At 37.9% G+C, this 27,768-nt stretch overlaps 1 protein-coding gene across 3 annotated transcripts in view; it reads left to right on the forward strand.

Moving 5' to 3' along the window:
- The window catches only part of PTPRG (protein tyrosine phosphatase receptor type G), a 715,161-nt gene extending 687,703 nt beyond the window's left edge, over positions 1-27,458 (forward strand). For all 3 annotated transcript variants that reach the window (XM_081285863.1, XM_081285862.1, XM_081285864.1), the window contains 13 exons: positions 876-958; positions 1,142-1,276; positions 2,174-2,308; positions 4,056-4,228; positions 5,901-6,036; positions 6,531-6,677; positions 8,883-8,976; positions 9,545-9,621; positions 10,063-10,191; positions 13,354-13,500; positions 14,135-14,277; positions 22,236-22,371; positions 23,063-27,458. In XM_081285863.1, coding sequence (XP_081141989.1) covers positions 876-958; positions 1,142-1,276; positions 2,174-2,308; positions 4,056-4,228; positions 5,901-6,036; positions 6,531-6,677; positions 8,883-8,976; positions 9,545-9,621; positions 10,063-10,191; positions 13,354-13,500; positions 14,135-14,277; positions 22,236-22,371; positions 23,063-23,209 — 1,682 coding nt within the window. In that variant the 3' untranslated portion in view covers positions 23,210-27,458. The remainder of the gene's footprint in view (positions 1-875; positions 959-1,141; positions 1,277-2,173; positions 2,309-4,055; positions 4,229-5,900; positions 6,037-6,530; positions 6,678-8,882; positions 8,977-9,544; positions 9,622-10,062; positions 10,192-13,353; positions 13,501-14,134; positions 14,278-22,235; positions 22,372-23,062) is intronic.
- Positions 27,459-27,768: the final 310 nt, after the last annotated feature.

The raw sequence follows: 27,768 nt of genomic DNA on the forward strand, positions 1-27,768 counted from the left end.
GTTGTAGAAACACGACATCAGAAAAGCCTTCTCCCTCAGAGCTGGATGTCATCAAGCCACCTCTGTTTGTCAGTCTAAGAAATAACAATACAATGGCTAGTGAGGCATAAGCTGCTGTTATCCAGGTGCTGTAGAACAAAATTTTCATTTGCATTTTATGTCAACTGTACAGTTTCTTAGAATAACAAAGACAGTAGAAAAATTCAAAGCTCCAAGAATATAGAGAGCTTTCCAAAAAGTGCTTGGTAGAATCTGAGGTCATTTATCCCTAGGCTAATCCCTGAGTTGACTTCATTTTGAGCTAGCCTTTTTTCTTTTTGATGATGACTAGGGGGAAAAAAAAAAGAAAAAAACATCAACCTTTTTGCCCTTTCTGTTCCTTACTAGAGAAAATTTAAACTTCAGCTTCCCTTCACTACTTCTGTTCTCTTGAAACACTTAAGCTCGCTGTTTTAGGCAACTAGACACATGATGGTCCTCCCCACTCCAAACCGTTTTATTCCTAAACTAAAAATAGTGGATCTTAAGATCTGACCTCAGATTTTTCTTAAAATAACTAGTTTCTTTAGTTGCTTAAGTTCTGTGGAGATGACAGGGAATGGTATCAACTGAATACAATTGTTCCGTAACAGTCACTTTTTTCTGTCTGTTAATGGGAAGGAGATAGGTGCGTAGTTCCTCAAAGGCCTTGGAACATGCCACAGGTGACAGCATGAGGAAGTAGCCGCCCTATGTTTATTTCTGTTTAATAGTTATTCTGCCACAGTTTTCTCAGGACATTCTGATAGATGGCACCTCACCCGATTGCCTTGTCTTTTATTTAGAATGCTACTGGGTTTAATTATAATGCTGTTTTTGCCTTCTCTCCTCCACAGATGATCACAGTAGGGTGAAGTTAAGACCTTTACCAGGAAAAGATTCTAAGCACAGTGACTACATTAATGCAAACTATGTTGATGTAAGTCAGAAAGATTCTTATAAACTCATTTCTGAACAGTGAAAGCTGCAGACTTGCATGTATTTGAGTACCGCACAGAGCTTTCACTAAGAATGCAGCCTGCACAATGTGGAAGGGACTTGAATTATTAACCGGTCTTCCGTGACACTTCCTTCATCTCACTTTGTACTGTCATCTTTGAAGGGTTACAACAAAGCAAAAGCCTACATTGCCACCCAGGGACCTTTAAAGTCTACATTTGAAGATTTCTGGAGGATGATTTGGGAACAAAATACTGGAATCATCATCATGATTACAAACCTTGTGGAGAAAGGAAGAGTAAGAGCATCTTGGCTTATTATCTTACTAATGCACCATCAAAATATTTTAAGAGTTCTTGCTGTACTGTAGGAACTTGACCAGGTTTAAAGAGTTACAGAAGAGAGATGTGTTTGCTTTGCTCTTATCATAAAAGTGGTCTGGTGGAAAAGAGAGCTAGGGCATTCGAAGTATGGATTAAATGTGCTGATAGAGGTGTGTTAGGAGATTGCTGTAACATGAAGGAATGCGTTCTCTGGTGCGGAGGCTTTCAAAGGAGTTAATGTTTGAGGTGAAAGGACATTCAACAGAAGAGCAAAAAGTAGGAAAGTTGGAAGATGCATATGGTAGCAAAGAAAGTACTAATAGGACAGGATTGTAGAGGAGTGAGAAGCAATGAATGCTTAAACACCTGGCCATCATTAAGACTTTAGCAATTTTTTTTTTTAATGTAAAGCAATAAATAGAGTGTACTGGATTACAAGCTTGGACAATAATAAGGTAGGCTAAGCCTCCAGTTCATTGCTTAAAAATCTACTAGTGCTTCACTTTGATTATGGGATCCCTAATTTTATCTTTGATGGACTCAAGTTGTAACAGAAAGACCTCCCATAAATCCAGCACAGCCTTCCAAATGACATTTAAATTCCCTTTATAATACATCGTATCCACATGTCTCATAGGTTCAATGAATAGGTTTCTTTCTTAGGCCCTCTTTAAAGTTCTTCATGTATGGAGAGATGATCATAAATACTAGGCCCATTTCTCAGATGATCTTGCCCATACTTAACACAGTTCATTAGCTTCTTCAGAGATCTCTCTGCCTTGACACATTCAGCCCATCCATTTCTTTTTCAGTCAAATAAATGAATGTTTTAAGGTGGTCGTTTGAAATTCACAACTTTTTTCTTCTTACAGAGGAAATGTGATCAATATTGGCCAACAGAGAATAGTGAGGAGTATGGGAACATAATTGTCACATTGAAGAGCACAAAAGTACATGCCTGCTACACTGTTCGTCGTTTTTCAGTCAGAAATACAAAAGTGAAAAAGGTATCGAGGGAACTCGGTGGGCTGCCAGGATGTCTTTTTAAAAACCAAGTTGGTTTTCATACAAGTATAAAAAAAGTATTTTTGAGACATTTTTTCACAAGTCTCTGGATATACCATTGTATGGTGGGAGAGGTACTGGCAGAGCACTTAATAGAATGTAACTGGCCCAGCTGGTTTGTTGATCTCTTCTTTTCTTCCAGGAAGTCATTCTCTCAAGTTTTGGTAACATAACACTCAGCAAATACAGTAGCATCTATTTGTTGATGTCACTTTTTAATTCCAATTTCCTCACAGCTTCAGAGCATTGTTTCCCAAAGAGTGTTCGATTCGTAGTCCCATGGATGCTTATGAAAAACCAAGTTCTGCTATTCAGTAAGAATGGGAGATGAATGCTAGCTCACATATATCCCATTTTAGAAATTTACAGAAATTACAAGTGACTGGAATGATGGAATTAAGAAACCTGTAGAACCGATTCCTGGTGTGACTTACCCATAAACTCCTTCCTATAGAACTACTAATAGCCTGAAAAGTCACACTGCATGGAAATGCTGCTTTTGAGCTGTTTCAGTTTCCGGCTGAAACTCGACTGTCACAACAATATTTGGTTCTTCAGATAAATAGCTCAGTAATATGGCAATCGTTTGTAGCAGTGGGACCTTTTTTGGCATCTTGGACATGTTTAGAATGTTATAAAATAGTAGCCTCCTTGTCCCAGAAGAATGTACATTTACTCAGACTTTATATACATTTTTGGGTGGCTCTGAAGCCCATCTGTGATCCAAGATTAACAGTCCTTTCTATGTCTAGTTATTTCCAAAAATGGCAGAAATACACGAAAATCGACAGCTCTGTATCTGAATTCTCTATCATATAGCTGTTGGTCCAAGTGAGCCAGAGCCAATAGACAAAGCATATTACGCATGGGAACCCTTCAGGTGTTTAAACAGGCCCACTGTACCTTCTTCTAGAAACAGCTTAAGTCAGAGATATCAGTAGGAAATTCAGGTATTCTGTATCCTGATAAGAAAAAGCAGAAACATGAAAGTGTACACACAATGACCTATCAGAGGAGACTTTTCATTCAAAAGGGTTTGTTCCTTAAAGGAAAAGTACTCTGAGAAAGTGGCAGATGCATGAGACCTTGCCTCTGATTCTAGAGATGGAGAATCATCTGACACTTAATGTTTTCCCTTCACTTCCTGGAGAATGCACAGCACAACCTGTCCTCCAGCTCCAGAAGGTCTCCCCTTCTGGAGACAGTGGGCAAAGAGTGAGGATCATGGCCCATGATCTAGTTGGGCAGATAAAAGCTAAGTGAGGCAGCATTTAGAAAATGGAGGCCTTGCAGGAAGTTGACCAGCACTCTGGATAGTTCTAAGACTATGGAGAGTCCAGAAGACCAGAATTAAATGTTCATTCTTGGGATTTTTTTTTTTAGTTGTAGATGAACACAATATCTTTATATATGGGGCTGAGGAGTAAACCCAGTGTCTCACATGTGCTTGGCAAGTGCTCTACAACTGAGCTACAACCCCATTCTTGAGACAATCTCGGGGGGAATTTTTACAACCTAGAGTTATGCTAGAGTATGACTCCATTTCATGAAAAACATTGGGCACAAAGATGAAATAACCTGGCTCAGCACATGGGGGAATGAAAACAGAGGGCATGGGTCCTAACACCCTTAACTTGTTTCCAGAATGCTCATATGCAGATTAAAGAGGTCTTCTTACACCATTCACAGGGCCAGAAAGGAAATCCCAAGGGTCGTCAGAACGAGAGGGCAGTGATCCAGTATCACTACACACAGTGGCCTGACATGGGAGTTCCTGAGTATGCCCTCCCGGTCCTGACCTTCGTGAGGAGATCCTCAGCAGCTCGGATGCCAGACATGGGCCCTGTGTTGGTGCACTGCAGGTAGAGCCAGTGTCCTTCTCTTTTTTCTACCTGGGATTCAACACATGAAGGGGGCTGAACAGGAGCTTGGGCCTTGTGAACTTGGACCATGGAAACTCTGCTACTGTTTTGATTACTTGTGCCAAATCTTCCTCTAAAAATGGGATAAATAAACCTGTAGTCTTTTCAAATAGCTATATTTCCAGCACATTAAGAAATCATTTGCAATTCTGAAAAAAAAAATCTGCTCAACTAGATGAATCTCTGGTTTTAATAAAATGATCTTATTAATAAAAAGTTCCTATTGTAAGACCTTTCCACACCAGAGATTATGGCTTTTCTGTAAGGTTCCTCCTAATATTTACAGTACATATGAAAAGATGTTTTTAAAGTTTCTGGTTTATACATGCCGTACAAAATATCTTTTAAAAGGCACTTGGGCTTGGGAAGTCCAGGCAGGAGGATAGCAAGTCGAAAGCCAGCCTTAGCAAAAGCAAGGTGCTAAGCAACTCAGTGAGACCCTGAGTTCAATTCCTGGTTACCCCCACAAAAAAAAAAAAAAAAGGCACTTGGAGCTGGGCACGCTGGTGCACTTGTAATCCCAGCCACTCAGCCTTGAGACTGAAGAGACAGCTTCAGCAACTTGGTGAGATCCCATCTCAAAAAACCAAAAAGTGAATCCTATTTTTTTTTTCCTTCAACTCAAATAATTTTAGATGGCTGTTTAAAAATGCTTTGATTACATTTCATTTGCTATTGCATTCTTGACTTTCTGGGTTTTTGTTTGGCTTCAGTATTCAAATGGATGTTACTTATTCTGTGACTGATGTCGCAGAGCTGCATGGCATTTTCTCAGCATTTCTTTTGGGCTGTTCTTATAAGATTCTTTCACAAAACAAACCCTTTCCACAAGTTAGAACACATCTTCTACTTGAAATCCCATGAGAACTCTAGTGATTCCTAAATGGATTAGTGAAAAACTAAAGTGGAGATAAGTGTCAAACAGCCTAGGTATTGTGCTAGACAGGAACCTTCTGGGGCATTCTGCCCAAACAAGCTTGTTATTCAGTACTGCAGAATTCAGATCTTCCTGGCTATTTATTTAAATCACAATTAAGAAATGCAAATATAAGAAACCAAATTTTCTGAATGTACCATTCTCATTCTACAACCGATTACTAAAGAAAAACATCCCTTATTTAAATAGGAACTGTCTAATAATGAGATCATTAGTTTCTTAGATGTATGCAACAGAGGCAGGCGCACAGAAAAGGGGTTTATTAAAAGCATAATGCATACTCAGACTTCCTGGGAGAGTTGGAGAACCAAGTGCAAGTTCAAAGGCTGCCTGCACAGTGCCTCAGCAGGCCAGTCGTGGTGTGGAGATTGCTGCTGCCATGAGACGCCCCTCAGTCCCTTGCAGCTGGAGTCTCGTGCCTTTGCTTGAGCTGCAAGGGAGGCCGAGTGCACACCCTTTGTCTCCTAGCTCCTATGGGAAAGTCTGTACTCCTTGTCAAGTGAGACATGTCCTAGTAAAGTTTTGAGGTGTAATCTATGTGAATATCCTTTGTCATTTATACTAGGTTATCTAGACAAGAGGGTTATTTCTCACTTCATTAGATACTTGCATTGTGACCATGGATTGGGGGGGAACAATGATAAAGTCCTAGTTGAGTGCCTTCATTTTTTACAGCGCTGGCGTGGGCAGGACAGGTACCTACATTGTGATAGACAGCATGCTGCAACAGATCAAAGATAAAAGCACAGTCAATGTCCTGGGATTCCTGAAGCATATCAGGACACAGCGCAACTACCTCGTCCAGACGGAGGTAAGGAGTGACCGCCAGTGCCCTCTTGAGATTGCAAAAGTTGAGCCACACTGGAGAGACAGATTCATCCTCTAAGGGCTCGAAGGAATTTACAGTTTGTATTAGAAGATACACTGACCACAATTCCACTCTTTGGATCATAGGATTCTGTTTCGATGTGGATCTTAACATCATCTCAGTAATCAGATAAAGTTGCATCAAGAGCTGTGTTAGATGCTTTGGGAGTTAAACATGTTTTCTGGCCTGAAAACATTGTGGATGATGGGTCTTAAGCCCTTCATTAAGCACACATTCTCAATTGCTGGCTGCATTGAACCACCTGTTCCAGGCATGGTGTGGAATTATAATAGAAAAGGAACCACCTAGTGGCAAATGCTTGAAGGAGCTCACTAGGAAGTCCCTTATGGGAGCAGAGTTAACCTAAGGCTGACTTCGTGAACAGCTGGCTACCTCCACATCTCTCACTGGTGATCACCCCATATCGTACCTTTCAGGAGCAGTATATTTTCATCCATGATGCCTTGTTGGAAGCCATTCTTGGAAAGGAGACTGAAGTATCTTCAAATCAGCTGCATAGCTATGTCAACAGCATCCTCATACCAGGAGTAGGAGGCAAGACACGACTGGAAAAACAATTCAAGGTAGTGCTCTGAAAAACTTCTTGAGCAAGGAAGCGAAAAACACCTTGCGTTTGGGATCATGTCTTCTTTGCGTTAATGTATAGAAGGAGTATCTACGTAAACACCACCATTATGTATTGGTGGTGTTTAAGTAGACAGTACAGTGCTGTATTGTCTTCTGAGTAATTTACAGCTGTATCCAAACAAACATCATCTTGGCCACAAGGTACAGAAGACTTGAATGGTTTGTTCTGGTCCAAAAGAGTATTCAAGATGTTTCTTCTGAACTATGCAATGATACCTTTATTCACAGTGGTTATTTGTAAATATATTGTCCTCAAAATATGCCTTTTTAGAAAACTAGACCAAAAGAATTTAGAAACTACAAGAGTTACTACTATACCAAACAATACTATAGAAAAGTTAACTTTCCCTAAAATGGCTATTTTTCTTTGGGGACATGGTGAAGTTCAAAGGCAGTTAAAGTTTATATGGACTTGACAGAAGTAAAGGTGGAAAAGAGGGACTGGGAGGGCAAATAAATTTAGACCAGAAAAGCTCAAAGAAGTAACTGTAACTTACTAATGCCTCCTGTCTTTCCAATTACTGAGTGCCTTCCTATTTATTAGTCTATTCAAATTCTATTTTTTATACAGTGTTCCATATGTGATTTCTCATTTTGTGTCAAAAAAATTAATCTGCAGTTTTCAATGGTAAGGTTTTCCAGAGTCTGAAACTTTCATTTGACTCTTAGCTGAAGAAATGAGACAGCCAAGCAAATTATTCCAGGTGATATGAAAAGAAAATAGGAATGAATTCAATGAAAGTAACCTAACAATAATTTTAAATTTCTGGCTCTTAATGTTCCTACTACAAAACCATTTGAGGCAATTAATTGTGAGGACATAATTTATCATTTTAAATGTTTAAAATGAGTTCTTACAAAATATTAAGTACCAACATTTCATTTGAATCTCTTTTGCAGAATTTAAGAAGAGTTCAGAGACGGGAAAGTGTTACCGTGAAAACTAAAACTGCACAGATTCATCTCATTATTTGCATCTTGACACAATATAAGAAATCACATGTAGAACTATGTGCAAAAAAACAAAAATTGAAAAGACAGCATCCTTAATTCAAAAATCTGAAATCCATAATGTCACAAGTAGAACCATGAGCCTTGTTTAAAATTACCTTCAGGATAGATATTATATATACACACACACACAAATTTCAATCCTAACAACAATTTTAAATTTATAGCTGTTAAACATCCTGACTATTGTAAAGCCATTTGATTCCCATCTTTAAAATGCAAAATTTTACATATACACAGAAATATATTCCAAAATCCTAAAGAATATGACACCGTTAGTTCTACCCATTTTTGGATAAGGGAGACTCCACCTGTATTAGTTTGCACATCCCTTTGAAAAAATTCTCCAAAGAAATCAGCTCAATTGGAATCCAGGTTATTACAGGCACTAATCATTTTAGAACTCAAAAGGAAAAATCAGAAACTAAATCATGAAAATTACCTCTAAGGTGTATGATGGTAGTAATAAAGCACTTGAAGACTGTTCCCATACACTCATTAAGGTAGACCCACACAAAACAGATCGATTATTCTCCTGTTTACCTAACTACTGATTTTTTTTTTTTTAATATGGGAGAGTGAACATAGGGGCGTTTAATCACTGAGCCAGGTCCTCAGCCCTTTTTCATTTTATTTTGAGGCAGGGTCTTGCTAAGTTGCTGAGGCTGGCTTTGAACTCCTGACCCTCTTGCCTTAGCCTCCTGAGCCACTGGGATTACAGGTGTATGCCACCAAACCTGGCTACCGGGCTGATTCTTAATAACGGCTTTAGAACAATGTCAGTTCAACAGAAATGTACCCAGAACTTAAGTTCTTCATCTTCAAGAGTAGAGTCACTTGAGTCTTATGGGCCGCTGTGGAATTATGGACAAAATGCACAATAGCAGTAACCTATGCAACAGCAAAACTCCACACAGTTCAATCATTACTACACACAGTCCCTGCCAGAAGAACTAAGACAAGGACACAATCAAGGTCATAGAAAGATGTGCTACTAGTGAAGCAAGAGAGCATTCTTCAGGGCATAAAAATGTTGTTGTTAGTAATCTTATTGATATTGTTCCAAATTGCCTAATAGGTACTATTGGTTATACCCGTGAATGCAGACTAAATTGTTGCTTTTCTTTCAGCTTGTCACACAGTGTAATGCAAAATACGTGGAATGCTTTAGTGCTCAGAAAGAATGTAACAAGGAAAAGAACAGAAACTCCTCCGTCGTACCATGTAAGATCTTAACAATCAGTTTGATTAGTTCAGTGTGTTGGTATCTTTTTAAATTGGGTTTCATAAAATCTGTAAAGAGGCAAATGTTAAGTTGAACTGAGGCAAAGTGGAAGGGTGGCTTTGGTGCCAGCAGTCATCCATCTGATGTGAACTCTATCTTCTGCTCACCGAGAAATGTTATCTCAGGACACAGTAGAGGACATTATGGGTGTGCACTATAGACACAGGCATGGCTGCTCATTGGAGAGATGGAGCCTTTCATGGAAAAAAAGAGCAAAGTATACTTTTAGGAATACCAAATCTCAAACCCTCTTGCATGTCTGTACTGAATAGTCTGAGCGATCTGCTATGAAGACCTCTTGCACAGTAAAAAAAATTTTGATTCCTAAAATGTTTATCCTGAGCATGTGCAGTAAAATTTCATTTTACATTGTTTTAGCTGATAACACTTTAGCTTCTTTAAATATATAGGTATAAGTCTTGGACAGGGAGCCAGAGGATAAGTAAATCTCAGAAAGAGCTGGTGGTTCCTATTTATAATATGGTGTTATTTTTTTCCATGTGATAGCGGAGCGTGCTCGAGTGGGTCTTGCGCCATTGCCCGGAATGAAAGGCACAGATTACATTAACGCTTCTTACATTATGGTGAGTCAACGGCCCGTCAGACATAAAGTCCATTAAACTGAAAGGTGTTAAAAGAACAGATACCACCTATGCCACAGATTCTGGTTTTGAAATATTCTGTGTAATATCAAACAGATTGCTGTATCTTGACATTTTTAACCAGACAATGGGACAACAAAAATAACTAAATGAAGCAAAATGCTTCTTAAGGAATTAATGTCACCCATCTAACCTTTGAATAAATGTTGAAATTACAGTTAAAACAGCAGGGGTAATTTGAAGTGAATTGCACTTGGAGAGAAAATTGTATCGTGTTAGCCGAAGTACATCGAAGAATGCTTTCCTCAGTTATTTTAGTGGGGTCAAAACAGTGCTGTTTTGTTTCAGGAGTATATTTTGTCATGTCATAAAGTTAGAAGCGAACCCTCATAATCACTTATTTTTCCCTCTTCCCAACTGAAGGGCTATTACAGGAGCAATGAATTTATTATAACCCAGCATCCTCTGCCGCATACTACGAAAGATTTCTGGCGAATGATTTGGGATCATAATGCGCAGATCATTGTCATGCTGCCAGACAACCAGAGCTTGGTGAGTACGGTACATCTGCTATATATTAATGAGCCCGGGAGGCTACAAACATAAATTACTTTGATACCTTGCCACAGGGCTGTACTGTCTGTAGGTGCTAGGGAGGAAACAGACTTTCTGTGGGGGATCACTTCACTTATTCCTGTGTGTTCCATTACTTCTCTAATGCTGATGACATTACCCTTCAGTTGTACTCTATGGGGCAGCGTGGTGGAAAGTTTCAGAAAAAGGTGACTTTAGACGGCTGAGCTGCTGTACGTCATATTCCATGTATGGAATCTGTAACCATGCTTACTCTCGATATATTAACCCAGTGAAGCCTCACACCATCTTTAATGACATAAGTACTACTACTCTCATCTAGTAGCTGAGAAAATAACTGACTTGTCCAAGAGCATGCACAAACAGTTGGAGCCAGGATTTGGATCTAAGTCATCTTGCCTTCAGAGTTCATGCTTTCAATTGATTGTTTCTGAGCAAAAATAAATAAATAAAAATCATATCAGAAGTACTACTAATGTATCAGGGTCCCCCCGCATTCCATAGGTAAGTCAGACGCCCTGCAGGGAAGAGAGGCTTTGGGGGTCCCACTTAAGATCTTGAGTAAGCTACAATTTCTTTCCCTACTTTAGTCATTCCCCATGGAAGCCTAAACTCTGTAAGAGATGGGTGAACAAATTTATAAAATAGATTTACACATTTCTTCTTAGATCTCCTGCGTACTTAACTTTCAGAATTATCTGGGTCTTAAAAGGTTACTATGTGGACATGTGAACCCACAAGATAAAAACAATGAGGCTCTGCCTCCATGAGTGTCAGATTAATGAGTTTTTTAATCAAGAAAGAACAGCCTGTGATTGAACCCCTAGTCTCCATGACATGCGTTTGACTGTGTGCCCAGTCAGTAGGAACTTCTTCACTTTGTCGCATTTTGCTCCAGCTTCAGAATACCAAGGCTGCTTCTGTGTGGTGGAATGGCAGCAAAGTTGAGAATCAAAAGCTGGAGTGTAAATTTTCAAATTAGCTGGCAACAAGGGTCTATTCAGTTTGGCATGTGGAAATTGGAGGCTTTTAGGGTTGTTAAAACAGTCATTTGTTGGATGAGTCAGTATTTTCTTATTGTCACTTAACAGAGGACAGGCACCATAAAGTATCTACCAGGAGCTCTTTTGTATGGACTGGACCCAATAAGGGGTACATGTTTTGTGGACGGCAAGGGTACAGGAACCACCATCGAACGCATCTATGTCTCCGGGAGGCTGGGCTAGAATAAGTGTCTGCTCTCAATTGTGAGATTAAGAGTTTCATCATTGCACAGTTTTTCTAAAAATGAGCTCTAGATGATTCTTATTGTCTTAAATAGTTTTGGTAGAGACAAGTAGCAATAAGTCACTGGTTCCTAACTCAGAAAGCACTGTTATCAAGGCTTAGACATCTTTGAACTATATTTGACAGCAAAATAATGACTCCAGAATGCCTGCTGAATTAAGAAGCAGCACTTGATTTCTTAGTCTTTCAAGATGAATAATTATTCCCTAGTTTGATTTCTCCATTCCAAAGTTTTCTTCTGCCTTTCCTTCACCATAGTTAAAATGTCTTTAATGTCCTTTAAACTACTTAGGTAATTTACTATTCCTGTTTCTTGGAGGTATGTAGTTTTTTTTATTCCCACTTTTCAGACATGGAAATTAAGACTCAGAAAGACTGACTAACTTAATTGGGATCACATCCGATCTTAGTCCTATGCTTAATCTGTGTACATTGTTTAAATTTAGATGCCCTGCTCATCATTACTTTATACCAGGAATATCTGTTTATGGGGCCATACTTCCATTTCCTTGGACAGAAAATATAAACCCACAACAGTTAGACTTCTTTTGTATAGACTAAACCCAATTGCTAATCTGTTTCCCCTTATGCTGAGCTTTAAAAATAAAAATGTACTTGGCAATAAGCTACATTGAAACTTGAAAGGGTGATAAGTCTTATTGGACTGTTGGCTCATTTCTAATGCAACCATGTAGGATTAAACAAAGCCTTCTTTGTTTTGAACATTATTCAGAATTATTTCTGACTTCAATGAGAGTAGCTAGGCATTTTCAGGAATATGCCCATAAATATGTACATAGTACAGACAAACTGGAATTTGTCATTTGAGTTAATTAAGAAAAAGTTAATTGTTACATAGGTTGGAGAAGATGTGTGCCTGTCTCCCTTTTCTTAGGCAGCTAATGTAAAGTTGAAGGACTTTCTGTTTTATCCCCCTTGAAATGCTGCTGGAACTAGAGATCAGAATAGCTGTTATGGAAAACAACACAGAGAGGTTCTAGTAAGAAAGTGAAAACTACCACATCACCAAGAATCTACCCAAAGGAAATGACATCACCACCATCTACAGATATCTGACCTTCCATATTCACAATAGCCAAAACATAGACACTACCTGAAATGGTGTTTTCCAGCCCCCCAAAAAGACACAGATCATGCATTCGCCACATTGAGCTTGGAGAACATTATGTTAAGTGAAAGAAGCCAGACACAGAAAAATATTGAACACTCTCTAAATGTTTGATTTTTTAAAAAAAATTAGAGAACAAAGCAGTATTTATAGGGGAAGGAGAAGTTTGTCAAAGGATACAAAGTAGCAGAAATGTGGAATGGATAAGTCTAGGAACTAAAACTGAACTCAATTTATGCTGTTGTCACAAAAAAAAAAAGGTGTTAATGTTTTTGACCATAGTAACCTTTTTACTATGTGTATCCCATAACATGTTGCATTCTTTATAGAATAAAACATCCTTTACAAAATATTCAACTATAGATTTTTTTAATAACATAATTCTTAGGAACTCACAGCATGACTTGGGTACTTAACCAACTATAAACTAATAAAATTAACTGGCCTACATCCCCAATGGAGCCAGTGTTTGGGGATTGTTACAATGACATGTGAGAGGTGCTGGGAAATGGTTCTTAAAATGTATTTTATAGTAGACTACAATCACCACTGAACTCAGCATGACTAGGAAGGGATATAATTCTAACTAGAAAGGTATGGGAAATGGCAAACTTAAGAAATCATTTTGCAAGACAATTTAAAAAAACAAATGTTTGACAACACTGCAAGATGGGGGGAAAAAACGTTTTTCTTTGTTTCCAAAGGCAGAAGATGAGTTTGTGTATTGGCCAAGTCGAGAAGAATCCATGAACTGTGAGGCCTTTACTGTCACCCTTATCAGCAAAGACAGACTGTGCCTCTCTAATGAAGAACAAATTATCATTCATGATTTTATCCTTGAAGCTACACAGGTAACTGAAACCTCAGTTCCTCTGTAATAGGCATACCTTGGCTCTGGATCATTCTTTCAAGTAATAACGAAGTAATTTGCCACCCTCAAGACAGGCCCAGGCATTTGAGTAAGACAGTTTTAAATATGTACATTTCCCTTTTTGATTCCTTCAAATACGTGCTTTTTCCAATGGGCTAGGTGGAAAGTAACAGTGCATGCTGCAAATCTCTGTTGACCTGATTATAAAAACAATTAGAGCTCAATATTTTCTTTGCCATCAGAAATGTAAGCCTTGCAATGTGTTACAGAGCCAATGATGGATTTTTTAGTAAACAACATTTAGTGTATAATAAGTACTTTCTTGTGAGAAGAATGGGAGGCTCTTACAGTAGCATTTTCAATAATGATCACTTAAACCCATTTTTATTTAATTTTACAAATCAGAGTAAGAAATAAAGCCTCTTATAATTTACTGTCACTTGAACAATGATATTCTAGCATGATCTATTCAATTTTTTTTTTTTTAACCAGCTACAGTTTGGTCAACCTGACATTGGTTCAGAGTAACCTATAGCTTTTCAGTGAGCAAGTTTCATTCAGTTGACTGATAGGAAACAATAGACAGGCTGTGACTCATGTCATATTGTTTACAGGATGACTATGTCCTAGAAGTGCGGCACTTCCAGTGTCCCAAATGGCCCAACCCAGACGCCCCCATAAGCAGTACCTTTGAACTGATCAATGTCATCAAGGAAGAGGCCTTAACAAGGGATGGCCCCACCATTGTTCACGATGAGTATGTATCTGTTGTTTATTTTAAAATCCCAGACCCTGTTGAATTGCTATGTATGTTAAAAAGGAAAGCAGAATTTTTAAAAGCTACCCTCCCTCTGGGATTACTTTTAATGTGTACTTGCACAAAGTGTTATGGTTCTATTTACATTTCAATAATCACATCATTATTTATTAGCTATTTACATTGGTTGAAAAGTTGCATTTATTTTAAACTCCTTAGACTGAATTTCAGCAGACATTTGTCAGAGAAGGAGCCTTTTAAAAGTATGATTTAGTTATTTAATAGTGATAGTTATATAATAATGATGTGGTTTAAGGTTTATAGCACTGTTCTGGGGGACTTAAAGAATATGAATCTCACAGAGAACAAATTACTTGTGCCTGGTCTCAGGGCTTCTGAAGGTCAGAATGGTATTCAACCCAGCATCTTTCCACTTAAATAAGGAAAGGGTTATCAAGTATCTTATGGAAGAGTCAAACTCTTGAAAGCTGAAGTCAACTTGTCAGTCAATTGCAAAACCCTGGATCTTTTAGAATCATACCACCCTTTAACTAGTGTAGAATCAATTATCCATCCTCTTACTTCCAAGGAAGCTCCCTAGATCAGCAACTTCTCAGTATATCCCCTCTATGACCAATTACTAGCCAAGTGTGATGGTACATGACTATAATCCCAGCTACTTGAGAAGCTGAGGTAGAATGATCCTAAATTCAAGGTCAGCCTGAGCAATTTAAAATTTTATCTTGAGACAGGGTCTCTTTAAAGTGCTGGACATGTGGCTTGGAGATAGAGTGCTTGACTAACATGAGGCCTCAGGTTCAATCCTCACCACAAAAATTAAAAATAGTGACTTCCAATTTATTAGCACCTTCATGATTAGCAAGATTAAAAAAGCATCCTAGTTGAAGTGTTAACTAAATAACACACTAAGATCCATCCCTGGAGATGTGATAACCACTATCGGTGTTTAAACGAGGCAGCTGCTTTGGATCTAAGGAACTTTGTCCTGTAGTTTCAGCATGAAATTAGGGCTGCTTCTAGAGCCCCACCCGTCTAGGTCACAATACATTTGAAAAGTCAATCTAAAGTCATTAATGCAGTTAATCTTATATATCATGATGGGGAAAGAAAACCACCCACAACAACCAGCAAAACACTAGACAGAACCATTTGATTCACTTGTCTGTTTAGCTTTCATGTCACCTCTGGAATTAATCACATAAAGCTTACTCTTAGCCCGAAACAGGCAAAGAGCAAATTAAGCTGAGCCCAATGGATCTGCAAGTGTCATAGAGGCAGACACTATGAAAAGCCACTGCCAAAATATGCTAATTAATTTCTCATCTATGGGAGATTCATTCATTCAACAGATATTACTCAAGAGCAAACTTAGAATTTTTCAACAGTTGCTAGCACTAGTGCAGTGTCCTAAAACACCAGATAACTTTCAGTTTCCACCTTATATACTTTTGGTACCTATAAACATCCCTTCCTGGTGGCGTGCACATTCCTCCAAACTCATCCCCACTCCTGTTCTCCATTCACTTAGCTGCACAAACCAGAAACCCATCAGAGCCCTATCGCTATACATTCTTTTAAGATGATTTTCAACATCTTTTGACAACCTAGTTTACGTATACTTTTCCATGTGCCATCCCAGTCTTCCACTGAAGACTTTCCTGCAGACCACCTTGTCCCTTTTATTTAACACACAGTCCAAGAGTCACTTTTCGAAACCATCCCCACAGCTGGTAATGTCACATTCTCAGTCATAGTATGACATGATACATAGGAATAACTTTGAGCACTATTTGTGTACATGGCCTGTTGCTCTAGAGAGTGAAGCCCAATGCCTGGGACATAGTGGATCTGGATAATTATTGTATGAATGCGTACTTCACATTAAGTTATGACTTAAACTCTTAAGAATACATGCCCCTATGGGAATTATATCCACAGAGCCTTGTTAAGTCATTTTTTTCTGCAAACTATAAGATCAATTTACAGGATGTTTTTAAGCTCTGTCCAAAGTAAGAATGACCACTCTTGCCTTGCACACACCCAAAGAATCAACCTTATTGTACATAAACATCACAGTACTGATTTCTTCTTCATAGACATAACACCTGTTCAAGTTATAGACCAGATGGAAGGCATTTTTCAGAGGATAAAATTCCTCACCAAAAGTCAACTTTTAGACAACAAGTGGAGCTTAAAGGCAAACTGTTGTACTCTCAGCATCCTCTATTCACTATCATTCCTGTAAGTTTTTAAATAGCCTATGTAGACAGTTAATTGTAGATTAGCCCACCAGCCATATCATCTCCTTTACTCACAGAATGAGGAATAGTTTCCTGTGTAAGTACTCGACATTGATTATTCACTCTGGAGGTACATCTATCTTCCTATTGGATGTCACAACAGTTCCCAAAGTATGAGTTGAGGACCACTGGGGGAAGGGTGGTGGCTTCAGGCTTTTCCAGGAGACCCAGGCAGTCAAAACTCTTTTCCTATTAAGACACTGGCTGCCCTTACAGAGCTACTTGACATATGATAAGATCTTCATTCCATTCTCAGGATTAGCAGAATGTGTGCATGTTCTTGTATCTTAACATGTTTTCAACATAAATTTCTAGTAGAGTAAGCACTGACTTATCTAGCCCAGATAAGCAAAAGCTCAGTAAGTACCCTTTGGATTTGGTCCTGAAATCAAAGAGTATGTTTGAATACTGTTCTATTTTGTAAGAAATGCAGATTACTCTCTGTACCCACTAGTGCAAAGATACACACAAATCACAGCACATTCACTTATTTCCATAATCTCAAAATCGTCTCACTAAGAAATTTTATGATCTCCACCCCACGTAAACAGGTTAGAGTGAATTGCCTAGGAGCTGTGTAGACTTCTAGTGTCGGGCAGAACCAAGTCCATAGTTAGTAGGTTCTAGCATAATATAGAGACCCCTTGCTAAAAAAAAAAAAAAAAAAAAAAAAATGAAGAATCTCCACATGGCAAATGCACAGCATTACAACAACTGCAGGACCAGGTCCATTGAGGCAAAGGGCCCTATGCAGTTGTATAGGAGGCAAGCCAGGAAGCTAACCCTAGGCATATGCAGAGTCACACATTGAGTGAAATATTATATGGTGTGTAAGTGTAAAGAATGGCTCAACGAGGGAAAAGCACACTCCATCACAAAGGTAAGGATTGTTATCCAAATTTTCTGACTGGCTCTAAAGAGCTAAAGGTGGGGGCCACTGAGTTTATTACACTAGAACAAGTAAAGTTCAAATACTATGCTAACATAAGGTCAACTCAATACAATTTGAAATCAGAGGAAAAAGAACATCATGACTAGTAAGCAAAAAACAAATCAAAGTTCAGAGTTGATTAAAATAACATGCTCAGGGATCTATAGGAAGGTTTTATGAAATAATTAAGAATATGTGTTATGAAGCAGGAAAAAATATTATTTGTAAAAGGCTCGTAGTGGAATGTGCTGAGCTAAAAATCAAACCAGGATATGGAAGCTAAATACAGACATCCTAACATATGCCTGAGAGGTGATCTGCAGAGAGACAGGACAACAAAGAAGTAATGACTGAGATTTTCTAGGCATTGAGATCTTCAACGGGATAGGATACTTTTCAAAATTAACCTTCTGAGAGATTTGAAAGCCACAGCTATTCTGATAGCATCAGAGAGAGGTCTGTACCCAGAAGAAATTGTAAGGAGAGACTTCACAGTCTTTTCAACACTTTAAACAACAAAAGCCAAAATTTGTAATTTCAGTTCATTCCTAAAAAATTGGATGCCATACATGGCCACACTTGTTGATTACAATGCATTAATATTATTAACCCACATTGAAATAAGATTCCCCAATCCTTATGCCTAGAAGCTGAAAGTCTTACACCTATAATTACTTATAAATAATTCATGGGTTAAAGAGGTAACCAAAATAGAAATTGCAAAATGCTTAAGACTACATGAGAAAGGGAGGATGAAACCAAAGCCTAAGTTTTTGAAATGCAAAGTACATTCTGGAGAAGGAAAAAAAAATATGTGGCCCAAGTTACATCTATTAAAGATAAACGGCTTTCAACTAAAGAAGCCCCAAAATACAAGGAATTAAGCAAACAGTAATGAAAGAGGAGGAGCAAGTAAAATTTAAGTCTAATAACAACTTCGGCAAATGTGAAGAAAAACGGAGATAAATTAAGGTTTAAAAAATAAAACCACCATTTTCTGTAGTTACATTGAGAACATTTGAGAATTGTTAATAGGTTTTTTTTTTACTAAAATAATTATGAATAAAATACCTGGATTGTGTCAACAGGGGAGGGGAGGACCCAGATGAAAGTGGAGCATCCCTATGCCAGGTGCGACTGAATGATGGCTACATGAAGGCCACTGTACTGTTGTACATTTGTGTATTTAACAAATAGATATTTATTGATAACTGATTTTAAGCCTTGATGATATGCACATTAAGATAATGTTTGCTGAACACACAGTATTGCCCACCTCTGCTCTTAGCCATTGACATGCATCAGCTGAATTTTAAGCTCTATTTAACTATGAGAGCTTAACCAGCTAGTGTACCTGAACATGCCCTGCTTCTTCAGCCTCAGGTCAGGATAATAATAGTATCCACACCATAGTGTTACTGAGAGGAGTAATTTGGTACATGTAAAATACCTGGAGTAGCACCTGACACATAAATGATTAAAATTTGAAAAACAAAAAGTTGTTATCCAATGTTAGAACCCCCAAAGTCCTAACTGAGGCTACATCTAAACAGTAACAGATAAGACTTTATGCAAACCTGATTTAAACAGACAAGGCTGGCACAAGGAAAAAACAAAGGCTAATCTTACATATTTGATTATGGATATGAAACTTTAAATTGTCTAATAAAACCCAAATATAATCAGAGAATGGCATATTATAAAGTAAGATTTATTCTGATGATGTACTGCTGGTTAAATGTCACAAGAAATCTATTAGTAAATTCAGGACATTATGAAAGGGATTCCAAAAAGTCAATAGGAAGCATTCAATACTTTTGGCTAACTAAAAATGGTAAGTATTTATCAAAAAGCCTAGACCAGTTACTTTTATTTTGTAGTGAAAACTTAGGCTCTGCTTTTTATGGTCAAGCTTCCAAACCAAATTTTGCTCTGTGACTGAATACAAGCTCAACTATAAACCAGGATGGAGTGGGGTGAAAGGCTAAAAATACCTGTAAGTGAATGTATAAGTGAACATAATATATGGGCTTGGGGCGTAGCTAAAACACGTTTAGCATGCATAAGGCCCCAGGTTCAATCCCTAGCACCAAAAACAGAAAAAAAAAATTTGTAAGATATTTAAAACACTAAAAACAATGTGAAAGAAATAGCCAAAATTATTATAGAAAGCGATCAGATGTAAAAATTTAAGACCTACAGGAATTCAAACATGGACCAGCATAAAAAATAGAGAACAGAGTTCAGAAACAAGCTGCATAAGTGAGAATGTAATATCTGAGAAAAGATCAGTATTTAATAACAAATGCTGGAAAGTGGTTATCCATTGGGAAAAAAAATATCTAAAGTCAGATCATCAAGACTCTGATGGGGCTGGGGATGTGGCTCAAGCGGTAGCTCGCTCGCCTGGCATGCGTGCGGCCCGGGTTCGATCCTCAGCACCACATACCAACAAAGATGTTGTGTCCGCCGAGAACTAAAAAATAAATATTAAAAAAAAAAAAGACTCTGATGAATTAAGTAATTAAACAAAATAGAAAATACAGAATTTTTTAAAAAATATTTTTACTTGTAGATAGCCACAACACCTTTTTCTTTGGCAGGGGGGTGAGAGAGAGACTGCGGCAATCAGCCACAGAGCCAAGTCTTACCGAGTTGCTTAGTGCCTCGCTTTTGCTGAGACCAGCTTTGAACTCAAAATTTTCCTCCTGAGCCTCTGGAATTACAGGCATGTGCCAACATGCCTGGTTCAATGCTTTTTTTTTTTCCCCCTGTGGTGCTCAGAATGGAACCTAGTGCTTCCACATGCTAGGCAAGCACTCTACCACTAAGCTACAATCCCAGTCCCAGGAGAATACCTTTACAATACTGGGCCAGGGAAAGCATTAAAAATGTCAAGTTAAAAAATTGATAAACTTGATTGTATCAAAACTATATACTCCAATATAATAAAATGGTAAGAGAATGGGGGAAAAATAGTGGCAACATATACTACAGACAATATAAAATGACTCCTATAAATACATTAAAAAAAAAAAACCTAATAGAAAATTGTCCAAAGTATAGTAAGCCATTTCAGAAAAAGAAATACAGATGGTCAGTAAAAAACATTAAGCTCTCCTAGTAATCAAAATGTTCATTAAAAAAAAGTTAAGAGGGGCTGGGGTTATGGCTCAATGGTAGAGGGCTCGCCTAGCACGTGCAAGACCCTGGGTTCGATGCTCTGCACTACATTAAAAAAAAAATAAAGGTATTAAAAATAAAAAGGTTAAGATACACTTTCTCACCTAACAGACGGTCAAGAGATTTTAAAGTTTAAAAGGATGAGGAAGCAACAAGTATTCTCACCGTGGCAGTATCTTTTAAAACTAAAAAATGGGCAAGCCTTTGCTCTAGCTGTCCTACTCCTGGCATCTGCTCAAGTGCACAGACACAAGTTAAACGTCCATCAGTGGGGAAGTGAGAGCTGGGCCAGCATGTATCGAAGCACCTAAATCTGGAAGGCTGTACCTAAGATTTTTGCCTCTGGAAAACTTAAAGATTGGGTGACGATTAAACTGGACTTCATTCTCATGACGAAAACATAATATTTTCATCTTATTTTAAGAAAGATTTCAGAAACTCTAGTTAGTAGTTCTTCAGAGAACAGCAGCATGGGGCATCTAAACACTGATCTATCTTCTGCTGTGAACAAGCAATACCACCTTGAACCGTTTGTTTTCTCATTACACACATGGAAACACTGTGCCATCACAGATTCCTGGGCTGATCATCTTTGTGAATCAAAGAGAACCAAATTTATTTTTCTAAGGATCTTATGGAATCTCCTCTCATTTGGAAAGTTCTTCATTGTCCCAAATAATTTAGATGAAACTAATTTTGAAAATTCAGACTTTGAGCCATGTTCAGTCACATGTCACTTAATAATGGGATCATTTGATTACATCTGTCTGACGGGGGTGGGGGATGGAGAATATCCAAAAGCACTGTTAGGCGACTTGGTTGCTGTGGGAACATCAGAGTGTACTCTCTCACTCCTAAGTGATGAAGACAAGTATTTTTGTACCGTGCACAGTTGTCTATGCTGTACTTCTATATGTGATGGCAGCACAGTGGGTGTGTTTACACCAGTTTCAACACACACACACACGAAACATGTTCCATGAAGATATTATTATGACATCACTAGGCAAGAGGAATTTTATAGCTTCGTTATAATCTTAAGGACTGTCATTGGTGTTGTCTGTGGTTAACTGAAATGTCTTTATCCAGTACATGACTTATTTTTTATTCTTCACATCTATAAGTTCCATCTAACCATTTGAGATTGTTAAAAAGCAAATTTTTTTTTCCACAGCCCTTCACCACTTGCTAGTTATCCAATAGCCTAAACTTAAGGATCTCGTTTTGTTTTTACTATTCATCAAATCTATAGCTCTCCCAAGTTACGTTTGAAACTCTTATTTCATATTAGATATCAAACTAAGCACCTGATGAAGCAGTTTTGGAAATTTCATATTCATAAACTTTATGTCACCTTTATGCAAGTTTCTAAATCCCCCTGTCCAGAGTTCACCCATGTTTGTCTTCTAGAATAGATGTGAATAACAGTCTAGTTCGTTTCTAAGAAAATACATGATGGTAATTTTGTTCCAGTAAGTACATTCTCTTAGTAAATCTGAGTGTCTTTTTTCCCCCTTCCCCAGGTATGGAGCAGTTTCAGCAGGAATGTTATGTGCCCTTACTACCCTGTCCCAGCAACTAGAGAATGAAAATGCCGTGGATGTGTTTCAGGTTGCAAAAATGATCAATCTTATGAGACCTGGAGTATTCACAGACATTGTAAGTAGTTTGCATGTATGTAAAACATTTACAACATCAATTGAAACTCCAACTTATGCCTGTAGAGCAGGGGTTGTCAACTAGGGGTGATTCAGCTCCCAAGGAACATCTGGCACTATCTGGAGACTGTTTTTGGCTGTTGCAACTGTGGACAGAGAGGTGCTCTGGCATTGAGTGGGTAGAGGCCAGGGATGCTACTAAATATACTCATGTGCCCAAGACAACAAAGGAAGAATTAGCCCAAAATGTCAGTAAAGCTGCCATTGAGACCCTGCTTTAGAGTACAGAACGCTTTGTTATAAGATGTAGATATTCCACTATTCTTGTGAACTACCAGACTAATAGAGATCAAGAGGAGATGATATAGATCTTAATTTTATATAAGACTCAAGTGCTCTTTAGGTTTTGGGGGTAGTACTAAGCTATATCCCAGTCTTTCTGGTTTTTTGTTTATGAAAGAGGGTCTTTTTAACAAGGCTCAAGGCCTTGAACTGAGATCCTCCTGCCTTGGCCTCTCAAGTAGCTGGGATTACAGACAGGTGCCACCATGCCCAGCATCAAGTCAGTTTCTTTTTCGTAGATAGCATTTTGCTATTCCTATGCCTTTTTAGTATATTTTTCATTGGTATTTTCATCTTAGGTGAAATGACTAAGCTCTTTTGGCTCACAATGTCTTCCTCTTACTTTTCAGGAACAATACCAGTTTGTCTATAAGGCAATGCTCAGCTTGGTCAGCACTAAAGAAAATGGAAATGGTCCCATGACAGTGGACAAAAACGGTGCTGTTCTTATTGCAGATGAATCGGACCCTGCCGAGAGCATGGAGTCTCTGGTGTGACTGGAATCCTGAGAGGGCACTTAATTTGTAAACTTCTGAAGACAGAGAACTTTTTTGAGGCCTTTTTTGCCAGACTCTAGGTTATACAATAACCCAGTTACTTTTTTACACTGATAAAAGTTTTGATATTTATTTTTTGCCATTTTATGTCTTAATGGTATCCTACTGAGCATTTGCACCTCTGTTCATTTCACACAGTGAAACGCAATTTTACCTAGTTTGCACTATATGATCAGTGTTACTGCCTATAATCTAATATTAAAGCAAACCCTGATGTGACATTCCATGACGACATGCAACTTTTTAGTTCAGTACAATGAAGGTTTTGTTGTGACAGTGAATCTTGATTTTGTCATTGTTGCTAACGCAGTCATTCTACTAGCAGGCAATGCTGTACTTCTCCCGGTCCTCCCCTCCTGTTCTTCAGGCACTGTTCAATGCTGAATGCCTTCTGTATTTTAGTGGAGTGGATGAACATTGTTTTCTTTTCTAGAACTGCAGGCTATAGGGAGCTACTAAGAAGGTCTGTCAACATTATGGCCTTGAAATTGTTCCATTTTTAATGGTTAAGAGAGCCATTAAGAAATGAGAAGGCTTAAGAGTTGCCTCTTGTGAACAAGATATCTCTTATTAGTTTTAAAGTTATATTCACAGCTTACAAAAATGTGTCAAAATAAAGGATAACTCTGTATTACAGCTTTCCTAGTAGCTATGTGGACAGTGTGTGTTCTTTCCTTTTTGACTCTTGGAAATAGCTACACCCTAAAATCTGGGCCCGTCTTTTACTGTAGCGAGATGGCAATGTTCTCCACAACTCAGTTATGAGAACCTTAAGTTAATCCCTACTAATGTAATGCTTCTTGGTTTATAATACCATACCTCACAGTAGGTAGGAGAATGAGAATTAGTGCAAGTATGTGATTTTTGAAACTAGTTCTCTAAAAATCCCCCCTACTCATATAGCAATGTAATAAGAACTACCTATACAGTTAACATGCTTTCCTTTTTTTTGCCAAATATTTCATAATAAATCCCTTAAGTACATACATTCTTCTATGGAAGGTTAAGTTGAAAATACTGTATTAGCCGGTGTCTTGGGGACTATTTAAATTTCCACACCTAGATAAATCTTATTGGGAACAAGACAATTAGAATCTTGAACAAAAGGTGATGTCTACATTTTCAAGTCATTTTAAAAGAAGGAGACCGCTTTGAATGCTTTTGTGTGGTTTAGTCTCAAGAACATACACACTTCAGTAAAAGATGCTGATAAACCATTAGAGAGCCCAAGGAAGTTATTTGTCCACACTATATAACGGGAAAATTAGGAACGTTATTAAGAAATTTAGTCAGAAAAATAAGCTACTTGTTGAAATCTTTTCTTCTATTGCATGTTTGCTTTTGAGCATCAGCTTCTATCAAACTTGAAATCATCATCAGAACCGGGCCTATTAAAAACAGCTTGGCTTATTTTTAGTGCCAATAAACTTGGACAGAAAGACCACAATGACTGCTATCATATTTTTCAGGGTGGCCATTAAAACATAAATGATGTTTAGCACTGAGGTTCTACTCACCTTGAGTTGGCCTACATGGAGTTTGTCATAGTTGCTAAGAAGAGAGGGTCTCGGAGCCAAGTCCAAGGGTTTCAATGCATAGGCCAGGACAACAGTTTTCATGAACTACCTAATTATCAGGGTTAATCTTATCTTCTCATCACACAGATTCAACCACAAAGAGTAATCTACTTTTGAAGAACTGTATAGGCTATCTTGAGTAAAAGTGTTCCAGTGAACAAAGTTTGCTAAATCGTGTGTACTAGAAGACATAGGCACTTTCACAGCCCGCTGCTCCCACCACAGGTGACTCTACCTGACACAAGGAACACTTGAACATAGGAACCCTACAACTCCCTGGAGGCTGAAGGGACGTAGGAGAGGAAAAGTTTCAGATCATGGCAAGAACTATAGAGATTTTTAGTGGGGTATTTTAGTTGTGCAGGGCATTGATATGAGCTAATGTTTTTCAGTAGATAGTGCAGTGGTTTTGACATTCAGAAATAACATTTGAATTGGAATTCATGGTCTCTCAGTAATTTTTCTTAATAAACACTGGTTAGGAGGCAAATAGCAAGTATTCCCTTCTGTGCTATTTATAGAGAGCTCAGTGCATTGAAATGCATACCCCCCCAACATTGTTCTGTGACTCTTACATGCACAGATTAATGATAAAACAGCTAGTGAACAGGACAGAAACATGATAAAAATGGTTTAGAAGTTCTCTGTGGGCAACCTGTGTCTCTACAGCAGACATGAACCAAAGTCTGTAGACCTGAACTCACTGAACTGTGAGCAATTCCTATTTGCCCATCTTGCCAAAGTGGTCCAGACCCACTACACGGAGTCCAGTTATCTTTAGTCCCTCACCCTTCACCAGAGTGTATCCTCAACTGTTAGTCACTCCTCACTGGCAAAAAAATAAACTTAGATCTTTTCTGGAGGCACAGAGTTCCAAAGACAGTGTCTGAACACATTGCTTAAGGACATAACAAGGTTTTTACCACTTGTCTCAAGGGGAAAGGAAATAGTTCTTGGAAGTCAGTGTGTGCTATTGAAAGTAAGCTGTGTGTTTGAATTCAGCACCAGGTAAACAGAATGCACACATCGTACAAAAAAAACTGAATGACTATAGTCAGACCAGGTAGCTGTGCTGGACATCCAAGACATCTCATTGCCACCAGGAGACCATTCTTGTACCTGATAGCCACAATACCAATCTTTTACACTTTAAAAAAAAAAAAAAAAAAGTTAATGTCTGAATTTCAAAACAATTTGAGAGTAGCTCACTGGTTTTCCTAATTTTTTTATGGCTTGGAGTCCATTTCAAATAAGAGTCCAGCAAGGGCAGAGAAGGGTTATGATGTTCAAGGTCTAGCTGCTTGAGTGTTTAGCCCAGAGTGACACTGAAATCCATAAATAACTTTAATTATTATTTTTAATGACAGCACAACTGCCTTGTTACCACTTTTTCCTTAAATGCATATATACTATATTTAAAATTAAAATATAGATACCAATTTACCAAAGATACATATTACTAATTCTAAGCAAAAAAAAAAAAAAGGGGGGGGGACCCAATCTCATCCTAATTTAAGAGAAAATAATCAAAATGTAGTTGTCTTAAGGATTTAGCAGTTATACTGGAAAATGCATTTTCAACTCCTATGTTCCAAAATTTCTGTTCATGTGGTGCCAGTGAATTTTTATATGAAGGGGGAAAAAATGCCTGCTTTTTTTTCCCCCAGCAGCTGTAATTTCACTTTACCCTTTGCGCTTTCTCCCTTAGTTGCCATTTAACATACAATATTGGCTTTCCTTATCTCTAGAAAGAAGGCATGCTAAAAATAGGAAGGAATTGTAATAATGGTATTTGGCCTCTACTTTTTGTCTTAGCTGTTAAACTGTTTTTAGTATTTTTGTTAAAAATTTGCAAAGGGAAGCATTTTCTACAGAGGATAATTAATTTCAAGAAAAATATCTTGAGTTTTAAGAAATAAACATCTCCAAAAAAGGAGACAGTCAATTTTATAAAATGTCGCAACTCTCCAACATTTGGGGTAGTGACTCCTTTTTTTGTTAGGATATTTGAAACTAGCAAGCAGCCATTGTTTCTAAAGAATCCACCCTTCATGTCGAATCGTGTTTCTTTCACTTCATTTTGAAATAGCTAAAACCATTAAAACTGTAAATATTTTGTTGCTTGGGTAAGCATCTTCTGGAAACTTTGTATCTATGGTATATAATCATAGAATTTTATATTTTCATATAAAGCTAATTTTTTTCTAGTTTCAACTCCGTCATAGTTTTTCTTTCTTTTTCTTTCTGTGGTGGACATGTGAATTCAACTTTCTGTGTATTGAAGTAGCAAGAACCATCTCTGCATTCCAAAAGAATCCAACGTGTTATTTCTTTGAGGCAGTGATTGTGAAAGTTGGGCTTTCTTTTTAATTCCATTGAACATTTGTGCAATAGGAATTAGACATAATTAGTCACCGAATACATTCGTTGCATTGACCCATTTGGAAAAGTGATTTTTTTTTTTTTAATTTGTTCTGGGGGGAGGGGTTTTGTAACCTGAAATTTTTCCCTTTTTTCTTCTGTTTAAAACTATATCAAATCATTCTATTATAGTGTTATTTAATATGTAAATTGTATTGCTATACATAAAATAAAGTATGGTTTTTGATGTATTCATTAGTGCTGAGCATTTCTGTGAGAATGTCTACACTCGATAAAATCAGCTTTCTAGATTTCCTTAACAGCACATTAATACCCAGTAACCCTCTGTCTTATTTTTCATGGCAATGAAGTGAACATTAGTAGTCATTGTTACACAGGCAGCAAACCAAAAGGAAGTGGCTTTGCCGAGTTGATTTATCCATTTTCTTCCTCCTTTAAAAAGTAGACAAATGTGCTGGACATGGTAGTGCATGCCTGTAATTCAGTGACCTGGGAGGCTGGAATGGCAGGATCACAAATTCCAGCCCAGCCTGGGCAACT

The sequence above is a fragment of the Spermophilus citellus genome, assembly GCF_964194105.1.
Source record: "Spermophilus citellus genome assembly, chromosome: 3".
Taxonomy (NCBI): domain Eukaryota; kingdom Metazoa; phylum Chordata; class Mammalia; order Rodentia; family Sciuridae; genus Spermophilus; species Spermophilus citellus.